Here is a 22,881-nt window from a genome sequence, read left to right as displayed (position 1 = left end):
CGCAGCCGCCCGGCGACCCCCCCCCGCCTCAGCGCTCACACATGAAAGAGCGAGGGCGGAGGGGGCAGCGCGAGGGGGCCCGGCGGCGGCGTGACGGGCGTTGCTCCGCAGCCAATCGCCGCGGCCGCGGCGCCCGACGGGCGGGCCGCCTCGCCAATAGGCGGGCGCCGCTCGCCCCCGCCCCCGCGCCTCGGCCAATCGCGGCGGCGGGGGGCGGAGCCCGCTCGAGGCGCGGGGCGGGCCGTGTGTGGCGGCGGTGGGGACGGGCTGCGGAGCATCCTCGGCGCTCGCCGCCGGGCGCCGTCCCTGCTCCTCGGCCCCGGCTCCTCGCTGCTGCGCCGGGCCGCCTGCCTCCTTCTGACGCCCTCCTCCTCCCGGGGCAATGTCGTCGCCGTCGTCCGGAGAGCGGTACGAGGAGGAGGAGGAGGAGGAGGAGGGCGCCTACGAGAGCCAGGCGAAGCGGCTGAAGCCCAGCGCCGCCGCCGAGGAGGGCGAGATCGAGTACAGCGGCGCGGAGGAGAGCGACGGCCGGCGGGACAAGGCGGCGGCGCCGCGCGGCGGCTTCACGGGCGGGGTGAGGGACGCGGCGGCCGTTGGCGGGGGGGATAGGAGGGAGGAGGGGGCGCGCGTTCCCTCCGGAGGCCGCAGGGGATGGGGGGGGGGCGGGCGAGCCCCGCCCCCCGGCTAACCCCGCCCCCCGGCCCGGCCCGGTTCGACTCGGCCCGGTTCGACTCGGCTCGGTTCTGCCTGTGCGGGATGCGCGCTTTGCCGCGCGGCCTGCTCGGCGTGGAGCCCGCCGGCCCTGCCGCCGGGCCGAGCGGCGCCTCTTAGGGGCGGGGGTCGCCTTCCCCGCTCTCCGCGGAGGCGGCGGGAGGTCCGCGGTGGTTCCCGTCCTCCCCGCGCCGCGGCCGGCAGCGCGGGGCCCGTTTCGCGCCGCCGCCGGAGGACGGGGTTGAGCTGAGCGCTCCCCCGGCTCTGCGAGGTGCGGGCCGTGCAGTCCGGAGAAGGGCTCTGCCCCGCGGGCGACTTGCTGCAGTTGGGGTTGTCGCCTCGGCGAGCTCTCTGCTTGCCCCGTTGCCCAGGGTAACTACAGAAACACCGAGTGGGAGAAGAGAGGGAGGCAGAGGGTTTCTTCCATCCTGCTGCCCTACTTTATGCCTTGGTGGCAGAAAAGCTCAGCGTAAAAGACCATTTCATTTTTAATTTCATTTGTTCTACCCTCTCCATTCCCTCCCACCCCACAGGGTTCCCGGATAAGTTTGGTTCCCTGATTTTTTTTAAATATTATTTGCACTATACCTTTTATTTATGAATTTATATCAAGATAGACAGAGATTTGTAGTAATAGACTGAATTTGTAGTGATGCTTTTGTACCTGGCTAACTTTCTGTTATGTTTGTATACTTCAAAATGCTTTTTGTTTCTTAGCTAACTGATTGTCCCCATAGTTGTATTTATTTTTCTTCTTGTTGGCACTTTTTTTTCTACTTGAAAAAGACATGATTGAGAAAACATTGATTTGATGGGAGACCTTGACATTTCAATACCTCTCTTTTGTTAATTACTAAAATGAACTTGCTTATGACTGGAATGAAATAATGACAGAAGCGCCTAAGAGTTAAACTTCTTGATGGAGAGAATGTATCTACTGAATTGTCTAGAAGAGTTCCCCGATTAACCGCAGCAAAGTTGCATCATTGGCAAGAACTGTTTTTAAATCCGTAGTTTTTTTGACAGAACATGGGCTCAGTTTAGTCAAGGATTAGCAGTGTGTTGTGTCGCAGAGGCTAGTTGTAAATGAAATGCATGTGCTTCCTTAGATTATCTCGGAACTCCTGTCATATAGGAGAGCTGGGCATCGTGTGATGTTTAAAGCAGGAACAAGATACTGATCTACCGGCTTGCCTTTCCTCTTTTCTGCAGCATTCTAGAAAGTTAGCCAGTTCTTACTGTTTTGCTTGTTGATGGGGTGGATTTTTTTTTTCTTTTGGTTTTTGCCTACATTTTGGGTTCTGGCTATGGCTCTGATTGTCCACAAGTTGACCCAGTGTGTTGGTTCATCCCAGGGCCCACTCTCTGTTCAGGTAAAGAGAACATCGAGACTATCCCTAGCTTCACATGCTGAGCCTCATGAGCCAAAGAAACTGAAACAGATGTGTAGCTAGTCTAGCACAGGAGCATTTTTACGCAGCCTGTTGCATCAATTGCCATGTGTTGCAAGGAAGAAGATCAGAGTGTTGTTGCCTTACCCGAGACTCCTAGTGTTCTGTGATGGTTTGATGGTAACTCAGCTATCAGAGAGGCGTAATTACCTTGATAATAGGGATCAAGCTAGTTTCTTAAGAATAAGCTGTAACATAAGGAGGGAATATGGAAAAAGAGTCACTGAGCACTTCTGTTAGTAGTTTTATCTGTGACTTGCTATAGCAAAGTTATTCTTTGGAGTTAATTCATGTGAATTTTGGTTTCTCTTCTGACTAAAAAATTATTTGAGCAGGAAACTGGAATTTTTTTTATATGCAGGTCAGAGGCATGTAAGATGGAGCCAGGTTAAGACAGGAGGAAAAATCTGTATGTTGGGTTGGCCAAAAGAGAGCAGAAAAAAAAAAAAAAAAGTGTGAGTGGAGATGGAACAAGAGAAACTACAAGGAGTGGGAATTACAAGCAAGAAATGGGAAAATGGATGACCAGAGTAGTAAGAATGATAGGAGTCTGCCAGCTGCATGATCTTTTTCTGCTGGCATGCGTCTTGGGATACCGGTAGCCTCTCTGCCTATAAGGGTTGTGCACCCTCTTTGTGCACTCTCCTTGTGTCCAGGGGAAGAGCAGGAAGAGGTCCCGCAGCAATAGTCTCTGGGGCAGAAGCATGGTTTAGGAAAAAATGACCCTTACAGAGGCAGTGCTGGGTCATTTTGAAGCCTAGGTAGAGGAGTTGGAATTGGCCTGCAGCAAAGGGTCAAAACAGTGGGAGAAAGTGAGATGGAAAGGATGTGTATGAGCTCTATTGTAAAGTGTCTGGGAGGCCTTTGGCTACACTCCCTCTACCACAATTAAGTGGGAGTCTCCCACACTCTTGCATCTCTATTAAATATTTCTACGAAGTTAGGAAGGGCTAATATTCCTGTTCTTGCAGTTAGAAAGTTGAAACATGGACTCTGAAGGGACAGGCATAACAGCAAGTTCCTGTAAGTAAACATGTTTGCTTGCAGTATCTCAGCTACTCTGCTGTAATTTCCAACCTGGAGTGATCTTGCTCTGTGGTGAATAGAAAGTAATTCACCTTTCAAGCAAACTATCTCAAATCTGTCACAGGAGGCTGCAGTTTAAAAATAAATATATATGTATTTGGATTGTGCTGAACGGAGAGGTAAAGATGATATGGAGCTAGAAAAGCTAAAGGCCAGAACAGATATTACTTTCTGTAGCAGCTGTAATCTTTGAAGGGGACATGAGACGCTGTGGTAGAATTCTGGCAAGATGTCCAACGAGGAGAATTGAATACTGCAACTCCCCCCATTAAAACAAAAATTAAGATTGGCAGATAGCCTTTCATGGTATGGGATGTGCCTAAAGCTAACCCCCTTCTCCTCCCCACCCCTGCAAAAAGCAAATCTAAATCCCAAGATATATAAAACTGTTTTATATTCTCCTGCTGTCTTGGAACATTAACCTTTTCTTTTCTGATTTGTTTGGTTAAAAACACTGTCTTTACTTACTTCAAAGTGTACTATAAGTTACTGCTGTTGCTTCAGGACCACAGAAAACCTAAGTGGCAAGGAAAGAAGCCTCTGCAGGCAAGAGGCTTCCGAATTGCTGAAATTGGGGCAGTTGTGTCTGACAGAGGGGAAATTATGATGGACAAACGGCTTTAAATGATGCCATCATCATGTAGTAAGTACATCCAGCAGTTGAAAAATGTGCAGGAAATGCAGCCTACCTTCTTACTACAATCTTTCCTCCTCTATTGGGCTCTCCCCAGTGAACAGAACTAAGGTTACCGAGAATGTGGTGTGTAAGTTTGCCCTTTTGACTATTCAAGTAGTGCTTTGATTCTCTGTAAGGCAGCTGGATGCTGTCCAGCCCATAGCTATACATTAATGAAAATTTAGGCACCCAAGTACAAATTAAGCAACATATTGGGGCTTTCTCTCCTAGTTCTGATGTATTTATAAAAAAAAATCAGATTTTGAAAGATGCAGCAAGAAGAAAAAAGTTATGAGTAAGAGAACCTGAAAGCTGAAAAAAATGACAGTATTTTTAGGTGTCTGGAAGGGAGAGTATGAAAGAAGAGTGCAATCCATTTGCAGCGAGGGGGAAAGAGAGATGAAGGATGTAAGTAAAGCAAAGAGTAAAGGAGCAGAGGGTCCAAAAAAGCTAATAGAACTAGAGTGAAGATGGTAGATAGAAGGCACCTGAAGAGAATATGAAGAACAGATTTGTGTGTAGAAAAAAATAGTGGCAAAAACTCCGGTTTTAAGTTGGTGTGCAAAAGAGACATAATCCTAGAACTGTTTATGGCTTTTTTTATTTCTCTTCAGAATAGCAAATTTGTTAGGAAGAAACTGGTGCAATATTTAAAGTGTTGCCTAGAAATATGTAGGTCAGCAAAGAATGAAAGCTATAATTCTTCAGCTGTTCTTTGAAGCTGCTTCTATTTTAGTTTTATATATATGAAATAACTGCTGTGCTTCACACGCTTGGTTACATTGGTGTTCCCCTCCACGCTTCAATTCTCTGAAGAAGCTTGATGTCATTATGTTATGTATTTTTATATTGCTAACCTCTTTTTTGAGGGCAACTTTTCCTGTCCCTCTGTTACTGGTCTTGCGTGCGTAGGCAGAAATCTGTTTCCGTTACCTGTTTTACTGCATTTACTGCCCAGCGGATGATTCTTCAAGAACTCGTTACCAAAGGCCCTTAAACCATTCTTACTGATGAGCACAGATGGTAACATTAGCTAGTCTGTCCTGCTGCCTTTGGAGGACAAGTGTCGTGCTGGAGTTTTAAGTGGGATTTCTGCGCCACCATGGGAGATGGAATTAGTGAGAAACCCCTTTGCGAATGGAAATATTGTTGGTCTTTAATCTGTAGGTGAACTTTTAAACTGCTTGGAGGTTGACTTAATCTGCTTTATGATAGATAAGTGTTTAAATTTATCCTTTATCTCGGTGCCTGCTGTAGTTTTCAAGACATAAGGGCTGTGAGATCTTGGTGAAAATCCTGCACTTTCATCTGTGGAAAGAAAGTGTTTGGATGGGCTGTTCAGTCTGACCTCAGCTGGGAATATGCTCTGCATTGACAGATACACTTGCTTTTTCATGTGGTGTGGTGGTTTTACTACTCCTCCTTTTAGAGGAAATACAGGATGCTTCTAGGTTTGGTTGCTGCTGCTGTTGGGTAGCTGAAAAGCTTGTTTGACTAAAATACATACATGTGCCCTTAGAGTTTGGGGTATTTTTTGGTGCTAAAAATATATGTGTGTGAAGTGTGTTTGTGTCTCACCAATATGCTCCTTGGCCAAGGATCGGCTTGTACTTTGTTTTGTTCTGCTCTGCTGTTTCTGATTAGGGGCAATTTTGAGTAAGGCACAGTAGTTTCTGAAATTATATGATTTAGCAATGCAGAAATGGCATGTAAGAATTTTTTTCCTCGTCATACTTCACTCCACGCTTCTCAAGTTCCTGCGTAAGTTCCTAAAACATCAGCAGTGTTACTATGACTTTTGATTCTTGCTAAATCTGCTAGAACTAAAGTATACTTTACTTTCACCTGGTATTAGGGAGGAAGCTATTTGGTTTTGGAAAGATTTGACTGATCTGTCAAATGTTGTCTTTAACTACAGAAGACAGCAATCTGTATTGGGTGGTGGTTCTGAGAATGTTTCTGGTCTGTAGTAGTATAGATGCTGGTATATGTGCACCTTGTGTTATGGATTCAAAGATGCATGTATGAAGTGTTTTGTTTTTAAGAGAGCAAGTTTGTGCTACTAATGGAAAGCTTCATCTCTTGAGCAATCAAATTAAAGGCATGGGAGTCTCTTCTGAAAATCACAACAGCTCTTATTCTCAGAAGTTCTAAAAACAAATGCAAAGAAGAATATGTAACAACGGGGCCCAAACTGGAGATAGAATGAAAAGGTTGAACTGGGAAGAGAGGAAGAGAGAAATAATGTTTCCTTGTGATCCATTCTCTGCAAAGCTTAACTTTTCATACATTTAGCAGATCAGAGGTTGAGAATTAGGGAAGGCAGCTTTTTTCACTGGGGAAAAACCTTGCTTTTTTGCTATTTGATAGTGATAACTGTGTCTTATAGGGGAGGTTTCTTGAATGTATTAAAGGAAAAAAAGAAGAAAAAGGAAATGTGTATTCCGAATACAAACCAGAACCTTAATATAGGAACAAGTATGCAGAGGAATAAATATTTGATTTCAAACTTCTGATTGTTAAGTAATCTGTAAATAAAGTGGAGGTGCCTGATATCTTAATAACCCGGAGTACAAGACCTTGCAGGAAAGAGTGACTGCCGCTATTGTGTTCTGAAGGTTTCCATGAGTGCTGCTTTCAGCTTTGAAAAGTGTGTTCCCAAGTAAAGAACAGAGAAGTTGAAAATAAAAATCTGTTCATTTTTCTTCTTTCTGCAATTCCCTAAGTGTCTGCCGCTTAAATTATTAACTTTTTATGACGAATTTGTCTACAGCTACCCCCCAAAAAAATTAGTGAAAAATCAACAAGATTCAAACCTTTGGATCAAACACATTGACATAGTTGCTAATTTGAATATGTAAACTTTATGCTACACTTGCCTACATTAAATTTGAGATCTGTTAATTGCAGTGTATTTAGTGTGGCCTTTATTATGCCTAGTTGCTCCTTGTTTTTCTTTGTTGTTGGCTTACATTTTCAGTGTTCTTTTCCCCCTTGTCTTAGAATGCTTCAGGCACATTTCAGCCCTGCTTCAGGTTTTGCATGAAAAGATGAATTGACTAAATCCTGATCTATTCAGGCTTTTTCTTTTGAAAAAAGCCTCCTTTTTTATACAAAACAAAGTCTGTCTGAAGTTCTCACAGCGCTAGTTCTGAAAACATTCATAGTGGGAATTTTGAGTTCTAGTTTACTGTGGCTGAGTTGGTTAACATTTATCAGGCATTGGAATAGTCTTACTTGGGCAAACACATAAATGAAATTCTTTGTAGATTTAATTGCAAGTAGATTTGAGTAACTAAAGTTTGCAGTCTGTTTGAAAAGAAAAGCTACATTTTATCCAGTTTATTTGGATCGTTTGTCTGGCCAACCACTTCTGGATCCAATTTACTGTCTGTCAAATACTGTATTTAATGATAGCTGTGTTCCTTCTTCTATATTGATTTCTAAATTTCATTTTTGCTGCTGCTAGGATGCAGGGGGAAGTCATCACAAAGTCTCTGTTTCACCAGTTGTTCATGTCCGAGGACTCTGTGAATCAGTTGTGGAAGCGGATCTTGTAGAAGCTCTGGAAAAGTTTGGAACCATATGGTATGTGAACTGATTCCTGATCTTCTAACTGAAATAGTTGCTGATCTTCTAAGTGTGTAAAGATGCTCTGCTCTTTTTTTTCTATGTAGGTTGAGTTTGAACAAGCAGAATTAAACTTTGTGCCTTAAAATCTAGCATTTAGACTTCAGTGACACAGCTATTCTTGAAATTTTGTATCAGCTCTAAGTAAATTGAACTGCAAAACAGTACTAACATGTTTGTCTCTATATAAGTGAGTACACAAAAGATAGGAATGTGCCAGAGCAGATGCTGCTGTCCTGTTTTTTTACAAGAGCAGTGCTTGTGCTAAGACCTGTAGAATGAGATGATTTTCCAAAGAGAGCCTATTCAGTGGTCAAATCAGAGTGCTTAAACACTCCATGCAGTTATATGGCCTGAAGATTCCTCATCTGTAATTAAAGTGATAAACACGAATTGGTGGAATTAGTTATCCTGAGCTTTGAGGACTTCATTTTGGAAGCATGCAGTTCTTCCCAGTTAAAAGCTTAATTGAAGATACAGGGTTTTTGTAAATAGTTATAGAATGTAGACTGTGCTAGAGTTATGCAGTATGTGGGAAACTGTATAGCCATCCTTCTCAGAGCCATGAGGTGAAATTCTCATGGTAAAAATATTTCTGCAAATAGATTTCGACTGCCTTAAGATTCAAATAACTGCATATATACTTGTACCAGGACCTTAACAATAAGCACAGGCCTTTACGGAAATACAAGTAGTTATATTTTAGCCTGAGAGGTTTACTTTTCTAAAACTTACATCTTTAGAAAAAGCATCTTGAATTTGTATAGATCTTGTTTTGGGTAAACAGAATATTTCTGTTTATTTACTTTTCTTAATGCCAGAAAAAGTATTTAAAAACATCTTAGCAACAAGAATATTTAGTGTAAAATGCCAACTTGGATATATTTTTTTTTAATAATTTGAATTTTGATCCTTTACCTCATAAATGTCTTTGGCAAATTTCATTTTCTATATTGAAATTGAAGCTATGAAAAGTTAGTAGGTGATTAGGTAGTTGCATTGTTGGAATGTTCTTATATATTAAACTTTTTCAGAAAAACAACTGCTCGTTGCTTATTTTTCTTACTGATACAATTCCTTAATCATTTTATATAAATATTCTAGAGCTATATAACTAGGTATGAAAAGTGAGTGTGGGGAGACCTAGCTTTCCTCCATGTCTTCGTTTGGAATTGTTTAGAAAAATAATGCTCATGTCTAACAGTTATGGGTTTTTGGAGTTGTTCTGAGAAAGCGTTAAAGACAATTTAATATTTCTCTTACCAGCTATGTCATGATGATGCCATTTAAGCGACAGGCTCTGGTGGAGTTTGAAAATGTAGAAAGTGCCAAGAAATGTGTAACATTTGCAGCAGATGAGCCTGTATATATCGCTGGACAGCAAGCCTTTTTCAACTATTCGACAAGTAAAAGGATTACTCGGCCAGGGAACACTGATGACCCATCTGGTGGAAATAAAGTTCTCCTGTTGTCCATTCAGAATCCTCTCTATCCAATTACAGTGGTATGTTTCTCCTAATATTAAACAAGGACGGGACTATCTCTTTCCATGTTACTTCTATTTTGTACTGTTTGTTAAAACTGTTTGCTGCTTGTCTGAGTCAAAAATTACGGTTTCCTACCAAAGCTTAAAACCATCCTTTCTTGTATCATGCAAGTTCTGGGAAAAAAAAAGTTTTTTTCAAGACGAGTTTGTCCTGTTGCTGCTGTTGTTCACAGGTATTTGGAAATACATTTGAAGACTTCAGAGGTCAGCATTTTGAAATGTTTTAAGTTGCTACATACTTCTGCAGTATTTCCAAATGTGTTGCTGTAATAGGAAGGTCATTTAGCTTTCAGGCCCTGAGGAATAAGTTCAACTTATAGCAAATGGCAATTTTCCAGTAAGAAGGGTTACTTTATTATTTTTCCTTCATTCTTAAGTATTTCCTTTGTGCAATATTGAAACCTTGATTTGTGGTGATGATCAAATCCAGTTTGCTGGATCCTTCCTCTCTTATTCTGGGCTGATACTTCTTAGCTTTCACTATTTTTAGTCATGCCATATATACTATTGCTTCCTAATTTATTGCCATTTGTTCATGGCACAGACGGTTTTTTTTAACTGCAGATATTCTTTTGTTGGTATATAAGAATGTGTATTTTCTAATTCATTGGAATGCCTGCTTATATTTTTTGTAAAGGTTTACGTGATACACCATTGAATTGCACAGGAGTATTTCAGGAAAAAAAGTAAATTTATTAGCTTTAAAATTGTTGTACTGTAGTACAAGCATAGCTGAGAGAAAGAAGTGGTTCTTAGGCAGTTTAGATAAATCCAAGTGTTTGGTTTGTGTGGAACCACATAACTCAATGCAAGTGTTAAGCTCCGTGTGTCCATACTGCGTTAGCAAATTGATGGCAGCTCAGGATTCCTGATATTACTTAATTTGACAAGCAATCCATTCTGTATCATGCTTCTTGCTTTACTGCTTTGTGAGCAGATACGTTTTCTCTTGTTAAATCGTCGGTGGGTAGTGACTTTTATTTCTCAATTAGCTTTTGAAAAGCAGGGCTAGTATGTGAGTTGCTTTTTTATCAGTGTTTAAAAATATACTTGCTTTGAACTGTGTAAACAAGTCCATTAACTAATTTAAAATACTCCCTGCATGTGACTGTAATTTAAATTTTGAAAAGTGGGTTTCGTTTAGCAGCATGGGTTTTGTGGGTATTTATATATATATATATATATATATATATATATATATATATATCTTTTTTGTTTGTGAAAGCAGCTGAGCTCTACCAGGATGCCTGCGGAAAATTCTAATATCCAAATCATCTTACAGGCCAGGGTACATTCAGGAACGCTGAGGCTTACTGTTGTAGAGTAGCTTTTTTTAACCAGAGGAATAAAAAAAAAAACACCTTTTTCACTTCCTCCCTGATGCTCCGGACTGTTTGGAACGTATCAGTGAGCAATAAATGCAGATGGATTTTGGAAACTGCTTGCAAGCACCAGAGCTCTTCAAAGACAGTATAAATGAGTCAAGGCTCAGGATCTCACTCTACCCATAGCAACTGGGAAAAGTAAATGCACCCATAGAAAGTAGGAATGTTTGTGCAAATGGAACAAGGGAAATAAATCTTATGCTTGGCCAATAGGTCAGTCTTTGCTGTCTTTTCAGGCAAACCTCTGGTGCTGCCTGTTAGTTCTTGCCCTCTAACCCCTTCCTTACCAGCACAAGGAACGTGGTGGAAGTGCTTTACCAACAGAACTGCCCACTCCAGAAACTTAAGTTGCTTTTGGCCTTTTCTTAGATATTCTGCAGCGTGGGTAAAGCCAGCACTACATCTTTACAATATGCATGTCTACCTTTTGAGCACTTGGTTGATTTTTAAAATTAATGTGTTCTGGAGCTGGGCAATCTTTGGGACACTTCTCTCCCAAGCAGAGATGAAGGCCAAGTGTTTGCGCTACTGCTTGTGAATAAAACAGATATATCTCATTGATAACTATTTTTGTGGGTAAGGGGGTATTTGGTTTTCCTTGCAGCACTGAAAATAGTCCTGAATTTTATGATTTCCGTGGTAGTCTAGAAAAGAGCTGGTGGAAGCAAAGCTTCACCAACAGATTTGCATGAATCTGGTGTTTATTGTCAGCAGTTTTCTCTGCCTTAAGTAAAGGAACCCTTCAATCACTTGCAGTGTCTTTTGGTTTCAGCGAATACAACTGTAATTCTGCCTTCGATGGCTAAGTGTACGCCTTGGTCTGCGCTAGGCTACTTTTCTGCAAAAGAACAATTAAAAAAAAATAGAAAAAAAACCACCCGTCAGCTTTACAAAAGGAAGCATACCATAATCACAATTTCACCTTGGTGTTCTGCTTTGGCAACACTTTGGATTGACTCTTTGGTGAAAATTTATGGGGCTAAGTACATGCTTAAAAAGGAACAGCAGCTTGAAACATGGATGTAATTCCTGTTTTTTAACACTATTAACGTTGAAGACATTTGTCCTTAACATTTGAGTGCTTAACATGCAAAGTTTTTCTTGTCATACAATACAATAAATTTTGATACAATAAATTTGTGATACAATAGTTTGTGATACAATAAATTAAATCATAACAATCATAATCATAAATGTTTAATTGTAGAGAGAAAATGGTAAATGAAACAAGCTTTTTCTTTGGCCTTAAGTGCCAGCGAAAGAAATGTTCTATGAACCTAATATGCTTGAAATTTCCTATCTTAAGTATTAAAGTATTTCCTACTTAAATATTTCTGTCCTCTTTCTTAGGATGTCTTGTATACTGTGTGCAACCCTGTTGGAAAAGTTCAGCGCATTGTTATATTCAAGAGGAATGGAATACAAGCTATGGTTGAATATCCTTTTGGATTTTTTTTTTCTCCTGAAGGATCTCCTTTGCAGATGAGATTTAACCTGAGAATGTTGACACCATTATTTTTTCTGTAAAAAAGATGCATCTAAGCGCTATTTTACTTTAAATACATTATAGAAATTACAATGTCTTATGTATCAAAAAGAGATCTCAATTACATGGTGTTTTTCTGGCAAGTGTTCTTGGTCACCATGTTTATAGGTGATCCTAAGGCTAATAGCTGCAAGCATGAAATATTTCATGAATTTAACACAGTGTACAGAGAAGTTTTGTGATTTCTGCCTGTATTGATTGAGTGAGGGCACGCAAAAGTGCGGTCTGACTTCTTCAAACTCTAAAATAGCTATAGTGCTTGTTTTTCTATTCTGACTTAATGAAACATGTGACCAGCTTAGGCCTCCTTGACCTGTTTATCACGTCCTGAGGAAATTTGCTGTTCTGTTATCGTACTGTTTATTCTATTTGTAGCAGTGTGTCGTATGCGGGGCGCATGTTGAGAGCTGTTAATGTATTACTGCGGTTTGCAAGGTCCAAAGTCTCATATCATTGAGCCTTAGTTTATAAAACTCCAACAGAGCTTTCTGATCACCCTCCTTATTTGTAGACGGTATTTTAGGAAAATTTGTATTGAACTTTCACACACTCTTTTTGATTTCATCTACTGCCAGTGTGGCAAGCTGTATGGGTGCATTTTTGTAACATACTTAACCATGTAACCATTGGCTTTACTGTTTTGTTTTTTTTTTTTAGGGAGGGGGGCAGGCACAAAGAATTGCCCCAACTTCCACAAAAGCAAACTAATTATTCTTGTTTGTGCAAAAGCCATAAGCTGTAGGTCCCAGCAGACAGCGGTTGGACTTATTATGATGGTGTTGCAAATTTGTGGCCAGCGCTCTTTGCTTCAGATGACTTTTTGTACAGATGGAGGACTGTTCTCTGGCTTGTTGTGAAAGCGTAGGGAAGTTGTGGGGGAGCTTCCTGTTGATGTATGCTCTTAAAATCTACCTCTGCTTTGGATGGAAATCTGCAATGTGCCTCTTGCTAAAAAGAAACTATTAAAAAAATAAACAGTGATTGAAAGAAACCTCTCAAATGTGAACAAAGTAAAGCAGCAATAGAGGTGTGCAGTTTGACGGAGAAAAAGAGCCTTAGGTGAGCTTCAGGACACCTTACCCGATAAAGTTCCCCAGGTTATTAGTGTCGCTGCTAGTTGCCATGCTCATCACTTCTGCAGAACTTGCTCCCGCAGTTCTAGCCAGCTCCTAACCTTAGAGGTTCCGAGAACTTAATTAATTAAGCACATTTTTATATTCCTAATTGAATTGCTCTGGTAGTCTATAGGGGATATGAAATAACCTACATGTTGGGCTTTTGATCCATGCATCTGCTTTGAGCAGTGCATTGAAAACAAAATGCTTGTTGTGTTTTTGATACAAGATTTTTTGCACATACCTGGAGTGTTTGTCTTTCAAAAACTCATAAGCTTGGAGCATAAACAAAGAGTTGATCTATGTAATCCACTCCAAAGAACCTATTAATATATGAATGGTGTCATTTTGTGCCACTTACATCTCAGAAACAGATGCTGAACGTAAGTTAAACCTGAGAGCTCTTGGAAGCATTCCTGTGCCTACCTAATTTTAAATGAGTCTGTTCAGAATGGCTATAAGGTGTGATCTTGGCAAAATACCTGCAAGCTACAAAAATAAAACCATTTTAGGGCAAAAGGGGGATGACGGAGAAATCTGAAGGAAAAAAATTGTCCTTAACACGATGTGTATGTTTGAATCAGTGTTTTGTGCCCAGAAGGCGAAGGCTGCACTCAATGGAGCAGATATCTATGCAGGATGCTGCACGCTCAAAATCGAATATGCAAGGGTAATGCTTGGACCTTCTCTCTTCATTTTACTCACGGCATGCACGTAGTCCCGACTTACCTGTTTTTCCCTTTATTTAAACAGCCAACTCGACTTAACGTCATCAGGAACGACAACGACAGCTGGGACTACACCAAGCCGTACCTGGGCCGCCGAGGTAGGTGTGTGTGCGTTCTCCCCGTAGCCGTTTGCCTGTGCTAAGAGCAGAGCTTCGCGCGCGGTCAGGCCGGGTAGGCATTTCCAGCGCCGCGCCGCCGCCGGGCGCGTTAACCCTGAGCCCTAGTGCCCCCTACTGCCGTGTGCTGAGCCCCGAGCTCCCCCAGGAGCCCACACCTGCAAGCACCTCCGCGGTTCTCAAGGACTCGCATTTCTCCAAGCAGCTCTCTCTCTTTGGAGGAGAGGAAACCTGATGCAGACTATTCCTTGCAAACTACAAACTCGCACACTGCTTCTCCTTGGAAAGGACTCTCTTATTTTTGTTACTATTTTTTTAATTTTTCCCCTATGCTGGACAAGGCATTAAGAAGGATAGAGGACTTCAGCAGGCTGACTCTACACTTCATCATGCACCACATCGGCATCAGCAAAAAAAAAACTAAAAAAAAAACCAAAAACCAAACAAATAAAAAATGCCCTCTGAAAGACCTCAGACTTGCAATTCACCTTGTCTGCATACTGCATGCACCACCACCACCACAAGTTTTTAAAGGAGGACACTTTCAGTACTTCAGATTTGTATGGGATGAATAATATGATAGACTGTACCCGATCTGTTCAAATTTGTATGTATGCTGGTCTTATTTCCCGTAAAATTATAACTGAAAAATTGAGACTCTCCAAAATTAAGAACCTCTCTGGTTGATATTATCGACATTGTTGTAAATGTTTTATTGTTTGCTGTATGTGAGAGTTGAATTGATTCTTAACAGTGTAAATATTGTCTAGTAATAGGTAACCTTGATCTTTAACTGTAGGTAGTTGGGACTGAGCAGCACAATATCAAATAGGTCCCCTATATTTAAGTATTTGAAACAGGGAGACACATACCTGGTCTAGGCATGTTGTCTCTTAAGTACTCAGCTGTAAAATTACCCAGAGCTTAACTTATGTTAGTGGAAATTATGCCTATGCATGTAAAGACAAGCTGTTGTGTCGCCTGACACTTGTGCTCATCTTAAAAAACAAACAAAAAAAAAAAAGAAAGAGAAAAAGAAAATGTAACTATTGAGTGCAGTGTTCCACTTATGTACAACCATGTTTGCAATGTAAAGTTAGACAAGTGAAGACAAAATGTCTAAGATAAAATATCTATCAAAGGCTATATAAGAGCCAAGACTCTGGCTGTTTCCTGTGACGTGCACTTTCAGAGTAATTCCATAGAGACACTGGTCTTGTGAAACTGTTGTACAACTAAAATTGCAGGTTTTGAAATTTCAAAACAAAAGTTCTTGTAAAAGGTTAACAAGGGAGCTACAGTATTGGTTGCAGTTTAGAGAATGTGGATTCAATTTTTCCCTCGAATTCCAGAATGAAAAAGAGACTCTGAAGAAACTCAAAGGCAAGAAAAAGTCTGAAAAAATAATTTGACTTTTGTGACTTTTGAGTGTTGCAGTGTTTTGAGATTGAATTATAACATCGTGCATCTGATTTCATTAAATAACTGGTCTGCAGATAGATATGACTGTATGAACTAGATGTTCCTAGAGCAAAACAAACAACAGTGGAAAATGAAAAGCTTAACACAGGTGCAGTTTGCTTTTTCTCAAGAACTGACACTATTTTCCTTTTTTTTTGTTTTGTTTTGTTACTTTGAGAGCCCCTCTCTTTCTCTCTTCCCTGTACATGACTTCACTATAAGAAGAAAGACATGAGATTTATATTGAAAGGGATGAAGTATTATACACCATGATTTTTCTTTTAATTGTGGCCTGCATCCGTTGGTCTTAAAAAAAAAAAAAAAGAAATCATATGAACAGTTGAATGAACTACAAAATATAGCTGAGAAAGCAGGTATTTAGAGCAGTTCCATCCAAGAATTAATCCAGAACTTTTCTAGGAGTGTTTTAGTTTGTTCACTTCAGCTTATTCTTGCAGAACTGTTACTGGGCCTCTGAATTTTGTGTGACTGGCAGCGATCTGACTTGGGCAAACAAGATCTTGGCCCAGAGGAGTTTTATTCTGAGGACAGGCATGCTAGTACTCCTCCTCTATCAATAAAAGCTTAAAGAATCCAAAATTCCTTTCTTTTGGTGGTAGTTACCAGCTTACTCAGCTTCTGTATTTCCCCTGGGTTTGTCATAGTGCTGTGTCTGAGGCTCAAGAATCCAATTTATTTAAAAAAAAAAAAAAAAGCTAGGTTGTTATAAAACTTGCCTTTCAAGGTTATTTTTAGCATAAATCAAGCTTTAGGTCTGCTTCATTGCGTGCTTGTGCAAATATTTGTACTGGCACAACCAAGAGTCCTATTTCAAAGAAGAAACAAGTGTGGGGAAAGGAGAGGGCAGTGGACTGCGCTGCCACCAGGAGGAAATATTTGCTAAGCAGAGCCCTCCCTCCCAGCGCTTTTTATTCCAAGGTTGCAGGCTTTTCCTGTGCACATTTGCATGGCATTAGCTCCATGGACTAGAATTACAAAGCTGATTTTTCTGAAAGGTTATTGCATACAGTGTAGATGCTCAAATCAACCAGGAAGAGCGCCCATCCGCTTCCCAAGCTAAGAGATTTGGGGCTCTCACCCGAAAAGGGAAGCGGAAAACAGAGCTTTATTTAATTGGAGAATCAATCACAGATAAAAGTGCTTTTCTTTCTGGATGTTTGAAAGCAGTCAGTACTCACCTCTCTCGAATCTCTATTGCCAAAGTAATTGTCCGACTTACTTAAAACCTGTCCTCCAAATCCTGAGGAGAAAGGGCACATGGGTTTTCATCTCCCACTGTGTGTTCTTTAGTGTGAATAGTTCCTGTTTTTGGAGGAAGTGTCTCCAGCTGCACTGGGCTGGAGATGCCATTTTCAGCAGTCATATTTATTTTTCTGAGGAACTGTTGCAAATTGAGTAACTTGCCCCACATTTTCAATGTGGCTTTTCAAGAACAGTTTTTTTTTTTTTTTAATTACATATATATGAAAATGATTTGTTGCTTACCACAAAAAGTTCAGATTTTCTTTGCCATGCAGTATGTTTTAATTAGAAAACACTGCTTTGACTATGATGCACTGCTTTTCTCCAGTAATGTAGACCCCTTGCTTAACTTTATATCATAGAGAACTGGGTTTTCTTAAAGGATTGACCATTGGTTGAGTGCATTATTCAGTGATGGTTTTTTCTTCAACTAACCTGTTTTATGCTGCTGATAATGCAATAATGTACAATCCTTTCAGCACGCCCTTAAATCAGTAGGTGTTCTGTAAATATATATGTACACGTATGTAATGCTCTCTGTTTACTGATTATGAAACCATGTAATACAGGTTGTTGTTGGCTTATGCTGAAACTTCTTGAAAGAAGCCCACTTTGAAAATGTGTTGCTGTTGAAGCTAATATTATGATTCAGGTACTGTCTTTCAAAAGTACTGCCTTTCAAATTTGTTTTAAGAGACACATAGGTAAATCCTGCTGTATGGTGTTACCTATAATAATGTGTGTTGTCTTTTTAGGAGAGCTATTGGGTGTTTCCATAGACTTTAAATGTCTGCATCTCTTCATTGGCCACTATCCCATCCCTCCCCCAATCAACTTAAGTGGCATTTATTATACAGATGAATCTTTTAATTTTGGTGTCCCAGGCTACAGCTTGTGATTTTTAAACATATAACAAATGGGAAACTGTTTATAAAGTTAACAAGGACTGAGATTACATTTTTTGCCTCTTAAATAGAAGCATTGTGTCTGAACTTGAGAAATCAAGTGCATACTTGTCCATATTAAAATATTTTCTTTCCCTTCCCACATATTAGACAGAGGGAAGGGCCGCCAGAGGCAAGCTATTTTGGGAGAGCACCCATCATCATTTAGACACGATGGATATGGTAAGTAACACACGATCACAGGTGGCAATAACGTCTGTACATGTTATGTGGAATTCCAAATATCTAGTCAATGCATAACCATAAGTCTCTCTACAGCATGTATAGTTGAATATTATGCTATGCATGTGGTGCTGTCAGTCCATATTCTAAAAATGCTAGTGACAGACTGAAATCCACAGTGCTGTTATTACAGTAACACTTTTTTCATGGAGAGAGCATCAGGCTCTACAATTGTATCCTTTGAAGAATGTTTTTGTCAGCTGCAACCGCCCTAGGCAATGGATAGAAAGTAACATCTGCGCAGCGAGAGCAGCTTTCTTGCAGAAAATCCGAGACTGCTTGATAAATGATTTAGTGCCACCCACAGCTCTTGGTCTTTGCCTGCAAAGCTACCAGTTGTGTGCTTTGTGTTCCTCTGAACGTAGCTGATGCTGAAAAGTGCAGCCAGGTCCCTGTATGAGATGTTTTAGAATTACTGCTATGAAGCTGAGGTAGCAAGTGGTGCAGTTAGTACCTGTGCTACCTGCACGGAAACATCTGCCTGCTTACATGAGTAAACGGTATCACGGGTTAGATGCGACTTCTGTATTTACTATCTTAACTGTCAGAGGCAATGTACGGTTTGTGTTGCCTAAAAAAAACCTTTGTTCAGTGAAACCTGTTGCTTCACCTGTAGTGGAAATCAGGACAGCTTCTGTCTGTAACAGTGCTGAGTATTTTTTACAAATGAGTTGTTTGGGGAGAAGTAGTCTTCTGTAGATACAACTGTAAGGATGACTATTTATTTTCAAAATTTGGTTTTTGATGGCTTTATATTTACATTTTCGGTAGACACTGGGGGAGAGACTGTTAAGAAAACTTTTTGGAGGGGTACAACCTGCAACTCAATCCGTCATCAAAATGCTTAGTGAAATGCCTTTTTTTGTCTCATGTAAAACAATACTATGAAACATCTTCCTCCTTACATTGTAATATAAGACTCAAAATATTAAATGGAATAGACAAGGTCTTGTTTATTGCAACTAGAAAGAGTTAACGGCTCTGCTCTAACTTTGTTTTTGTTGTTGTCTGCTTTAATTATGCATTATATATGTGGGCTTCAGTGCATGATAAAGTAGTGAAACTTGTGTTTCAAGTAACATGAAAACATGCTCTTTAATCCCCTTAGGGTCGCACGGTCCTTTATTGCCCCTCCCGAGCCGGTACCGAATGGGATCTCGTGACACTCCAGAGCTTGTTGCTTATCCGTTGCCCCAGGCATCGTCCTCGTACATGCACGGTGGGAATCCTTCTGGCTCGGTTGTCATGGTCAGTGGGTTGCATCAGCTAAAGATGAACTGCTCAAGGGTCTTCAACCTGTTCTGCTTGTACGGAAACATAGAGAAGGTGAGACATCCTTTATAAGAAGTTTAGAGACTGCTATAATCTAGTTGTTTTGGAAAGGATATGGTTGAGATGAGGTAAAATTCTTACGAGTGCTGTTCATTGCATTGTCACTTTTTCCTCATCTGCCTCAGGTGAAATTTATGAAGACTATTCCAGGCACAGCACTGGTTGAAATGGGCGATGAGTATGCTGTAGAAAGAGCTGTCACACATCTCAACAATGTCAAATTATTTGGAAAGAGGCTTAATGTCTGGTAAATACTCTGTTTATTACATTAATAGTCGAGGTTGCAGAAGGAACATATCCCATTGCTTTGTCATCACTGTTACAATCACGATTTCCTATTTGCAACTATTATTTGTACTGTATAAGTAAAAACTTACATTAATAATGTATATAGGCATCATCTAGCTTGCCTATTAAGACATGTTACCGAATGCAGTTTATCACACTTTCTGTGGCTTTTAAGGAAGATACCAAATCCAGGTCATCTTGTTCTCCCTTTATTTCAAGTTGTTGAAAAGAAATGTCAGCTCTGTTCCAAATCCATCGATACTTTATGGGCAAAATATGCAAGTCTTCACTGTTTAAGAAACTTTAACTGTATCTCCTTAAATCCCAGTGTTTCCAAGCAGCATTCAGTAGTTCCAAGCCAGATATTTGAACTGGAGGATGGCACAAGTAGTTACAAGGATTTTGCAATGAGTAAGAACAATCGCTTCACCAGTGCTGGCCAAGCATCTAAGAACATCATCCAGCCACCCTCCTGTGTGCTGCATTATTACAATGTACCGCTGTGTGTTACTGAAGAAACCTTTGTAAAGGTAAGCGATTGAAACAACTCTTCTCCCTACTTCATGTCCCCCAAAATAAAATTGGTGATTTGTTCATGTGCTTCATGTGTGGGGCGGAAAAAAAAATCTTGTAGAACAAGAGCAGGACTACAGTCCACAAGAGACTTACTGGCTCTGTGAGGTTGTTTCTTTACTGACTGCTATAAGTTCATGGAAACACTATTTAAGGAGCCAGGGTTTCCTTTTGTGTCTCTTCTAGGAAATGTTGGCATTTTTGCAAATAGTATCTGCGTGCATTTTTATTGGAGTTTTACTATTTATTTTATTTTTGTGGCAGTTGTGTGAGGATCACGAAGTTCTCAGCTTTATTAAATACAAAGTGTTCGATCCAAAACGTAAGTAAACCTGACCCATTTGAGGTGTTCTTTGAGCCAGCTAGCACTGGCAAAAGAGCTTACTGATACCCTTTCTCCTCTTTTTGTTATTTTCTTTTTTTTTCTCTTCTCACTGACAGCTTCTGCCAAAACACTTTCTGGTCTGTTGGAATGGGAATGTAAGACAGATGCAGTGGAAGCCCTCACTGTACTTAATCACTACCAGATAAGAGTACCAAGTAAGTCAGTCTTGCTTGTTTTATTTATTTATGATTTCTTTTAAAAACAATCATTTTTTTCTTTTCTTTTTTTTCGGTATTGTCTTTGCTTTAAAACATGAGGCTTCAGTAGCTCCATCTCTGCAGCTAAAAGGTGTTTTATTTACTTTATGTGCATGTGTGTGTATATATATGTATATATATATTTTTATGCGTATAGTATACTATGTAATCTTTTAGGGTCCACTAGGATCAACCTAAATGAGAATTTTCCTCACTTTAGAGTCAACCTGTAAAAATCCAATATGTTCTGAGACTGTGGATTTTTCTCCCTTTCCCTGTCTTCAAAGAAGGAAGGAAAAGCATTGCTTAAAAATCCACTGTCTTCAAAATCAGATCTAATATATAACGAATTAATCAAGCTTTATAAAACCTCTCACAATGGTTGCAGAAAAATCTGAAATACCTCTGGGTAGAAGAATCTCTTAAGTTTTCAACATGAAAAAAAAGCCATACAGCCATGTAGAATCAAGTGCAAGGATATGTCAAAACAAGGAACACTTCCTTATATGTCAAAACAAGGAACACTTCCTTATCTGTGCCCTTTTGCCATTGCCAGATCATCTAGGTCATTTAGAAGGGACAAGGGGCAATAGCAATGGTGGGACGTCCTTTTATTGTGTATAGCCCAACAACTGAAGTGCCATCCTCATTGCCTTGTGATGAAATGCATCCCTTTGTTTCTCTGCATTAATAAAAAAATACTATGACTATTAAAAGACAATTAAGTGACTATTAAAACATGCATAAAAAGGCAGTGTGCAAGATGCCTTGATCAACAAGAGTGTCACAGAGTGCATTTTACTGAGCGTGTTCTTTGTCTCCTGACAGATGGCTCTAACCCTTACACCTTGAAGCTTTGCTTCTCTACTTCATCCCATTTATAGAGAAGAGGACAGCATGTTAAGAGCTATGTTTGCCTCAATTTGCAAGTCTCAAACTACACTTCATTCACAAAGCTCTAAAGTGGTTGCTCTAATGTTGCCTTGTTTCAACTTAATTCTAATATCTTATCTTGTTTTATAATAAATGGATGTTCCTTCATAAATATAAAACAGATTTTTTTTTCTCTTTGCCTCTGAGAAGTACATGTTGTAAGGTAACTACTTGCATTTCATTAATGTAGTATCTTCAAAAGTCTAAAGAAAGACCAATAACATAGTGTACCATTCAGACCCTAAAATGTCAATAGTTTTCTTCAAAAAATGAAATTTATTTGCCTTTTTGATGTTGAAGATTAGCAAGTATTTTTCCATTTGTAGTTTTAATTGGCTGATATTACATCAGAATTTTAAATGTACAACTTGTTTTTCAGTAAGTTAAGTAGTGAAGTATGCTGCAATAAATACTAAAAATGCTTGTATTTATAAAATGCTTGAATCAGGTTAATGTTGCACATACTGAATTTTTAGTATAGATGATTTATATTTCAAAAAAAGCTAAGGTAGAAAAAATAAGTATGTACACGTGTATAGTGTGAATTCATACTTATTTCAAGTGGTTTTGTTTTGTTTTTTTAAATTCCATTTGCATTAGCATGATGCCATCTATAGCTAGTCCCACCATAGGGGCCTTTTTGAAATTAAAATTGGAAGCCTGTTTCAGTGTGTTCATCCTGATTTTCCATAACTTAAACCTAAATCTTGGGGTTTATCATATCCTCTTTTAAAATATTTGTGACTTACTAAATGTTAAAAGTTGGGTATGCAAGAACAGAGAATTGATTGCAACAGAACAAACCTGGTAAAAATAAAGGAAACGGCGCGAGCCCCACCATACTCTCCCATAGCTGGACTGTTGATTTGATGTGCACTTCACGTTGGGATCAGTGTTTTGTTTCCTTTTGCCTGGTTTTATTCTGCTGTTATGATAAAAGGATGCAAAGGGTGAACAGACTTGGCGTGCCTCTCACCCTAATACAGGTGGGATTTGGCTAATATGATTCTCACTAATGTCGTATAACGCAACTAAATGAGAAATATTTTATCTGGGGGAAGGTGCTTTGTTTTGTCCCTCAATTCTCTGTTACAGAACTGGAGTTACTGCTGTCTTACGCAGGCCCAAATGGGAAATGGGAATACAGGCATGAAAGTTTGGAAGCAGTTTTCCATATTTCTTCCCCTTTCTGAATAGGCAACAAAAGTGTTCAGTGCGTCTTTTTTTTTTTCCCCAAGTTCTGCTTTTAGTGATCAAAGAAAAACTACTTTT

At 40.0% G+C, this 22,881-nt stretch overlaps 1 protein-coding gene across 1 annotated transcript; it reads left to right on the top strand.

The window, feature by feature from the left end:
- Positions 1–373: 373 nt before the first annotated feature.
- On the top strand, positions 374–22,273 carry HNRNPLL (heterogeneous nuclear ribonucleoprotein L like). Its single transcript, XM_088521270.1, has 13 exons — positions 374–574; positions 7,394–7,512; positions 8,821–9,058; positions 11,836–11,921; positions 13,720–13,816; positions 13,900–13,972; positions 17,770–17,841; positions 19,010–19,227; positions 19,359–19,480; positions 19,850–20,051; positions 20,359–20,416; positions 20,536–20,634; positions 21,505–22,273. The coding sequence occupies exons 1-13, from the start codon at positions 383–385 to the stop codon at positions 21,558–21,560; spliced, it is 1,632 nt and encodes a 543-aa protein (XP_088377396.1). The 5' UTR covers positions 374–382; the 3' UTR covers positions 21,561–22,273.
- The last annotated feature ends 608 nt before the right edge of the window (positions 22,274–22,881 follow it).

The sequence above is a fragment of the Tinamus guttatus genome, unplaced genomic scaffold, assembly GCF_059628265.1.
Source record: "Tinamus guttatus ecotype Peru unplaced genomic scaffold, ASM5962826v1 Tinamus_guttatus_pri_ptg000116l, whole genome shotgun sequence".
Lineage (NCBI taxonomy): Eukaryota > Metazoa > Chordata > Aves > Tinamiformes > Tinamidae > Tinamus > Tinamus guttatus.
The sequence above is the reverse complement of the archived record's forward strand: the minus strand, read 5'-3'. Positions and strand labels throughout refer to the sequence as shown.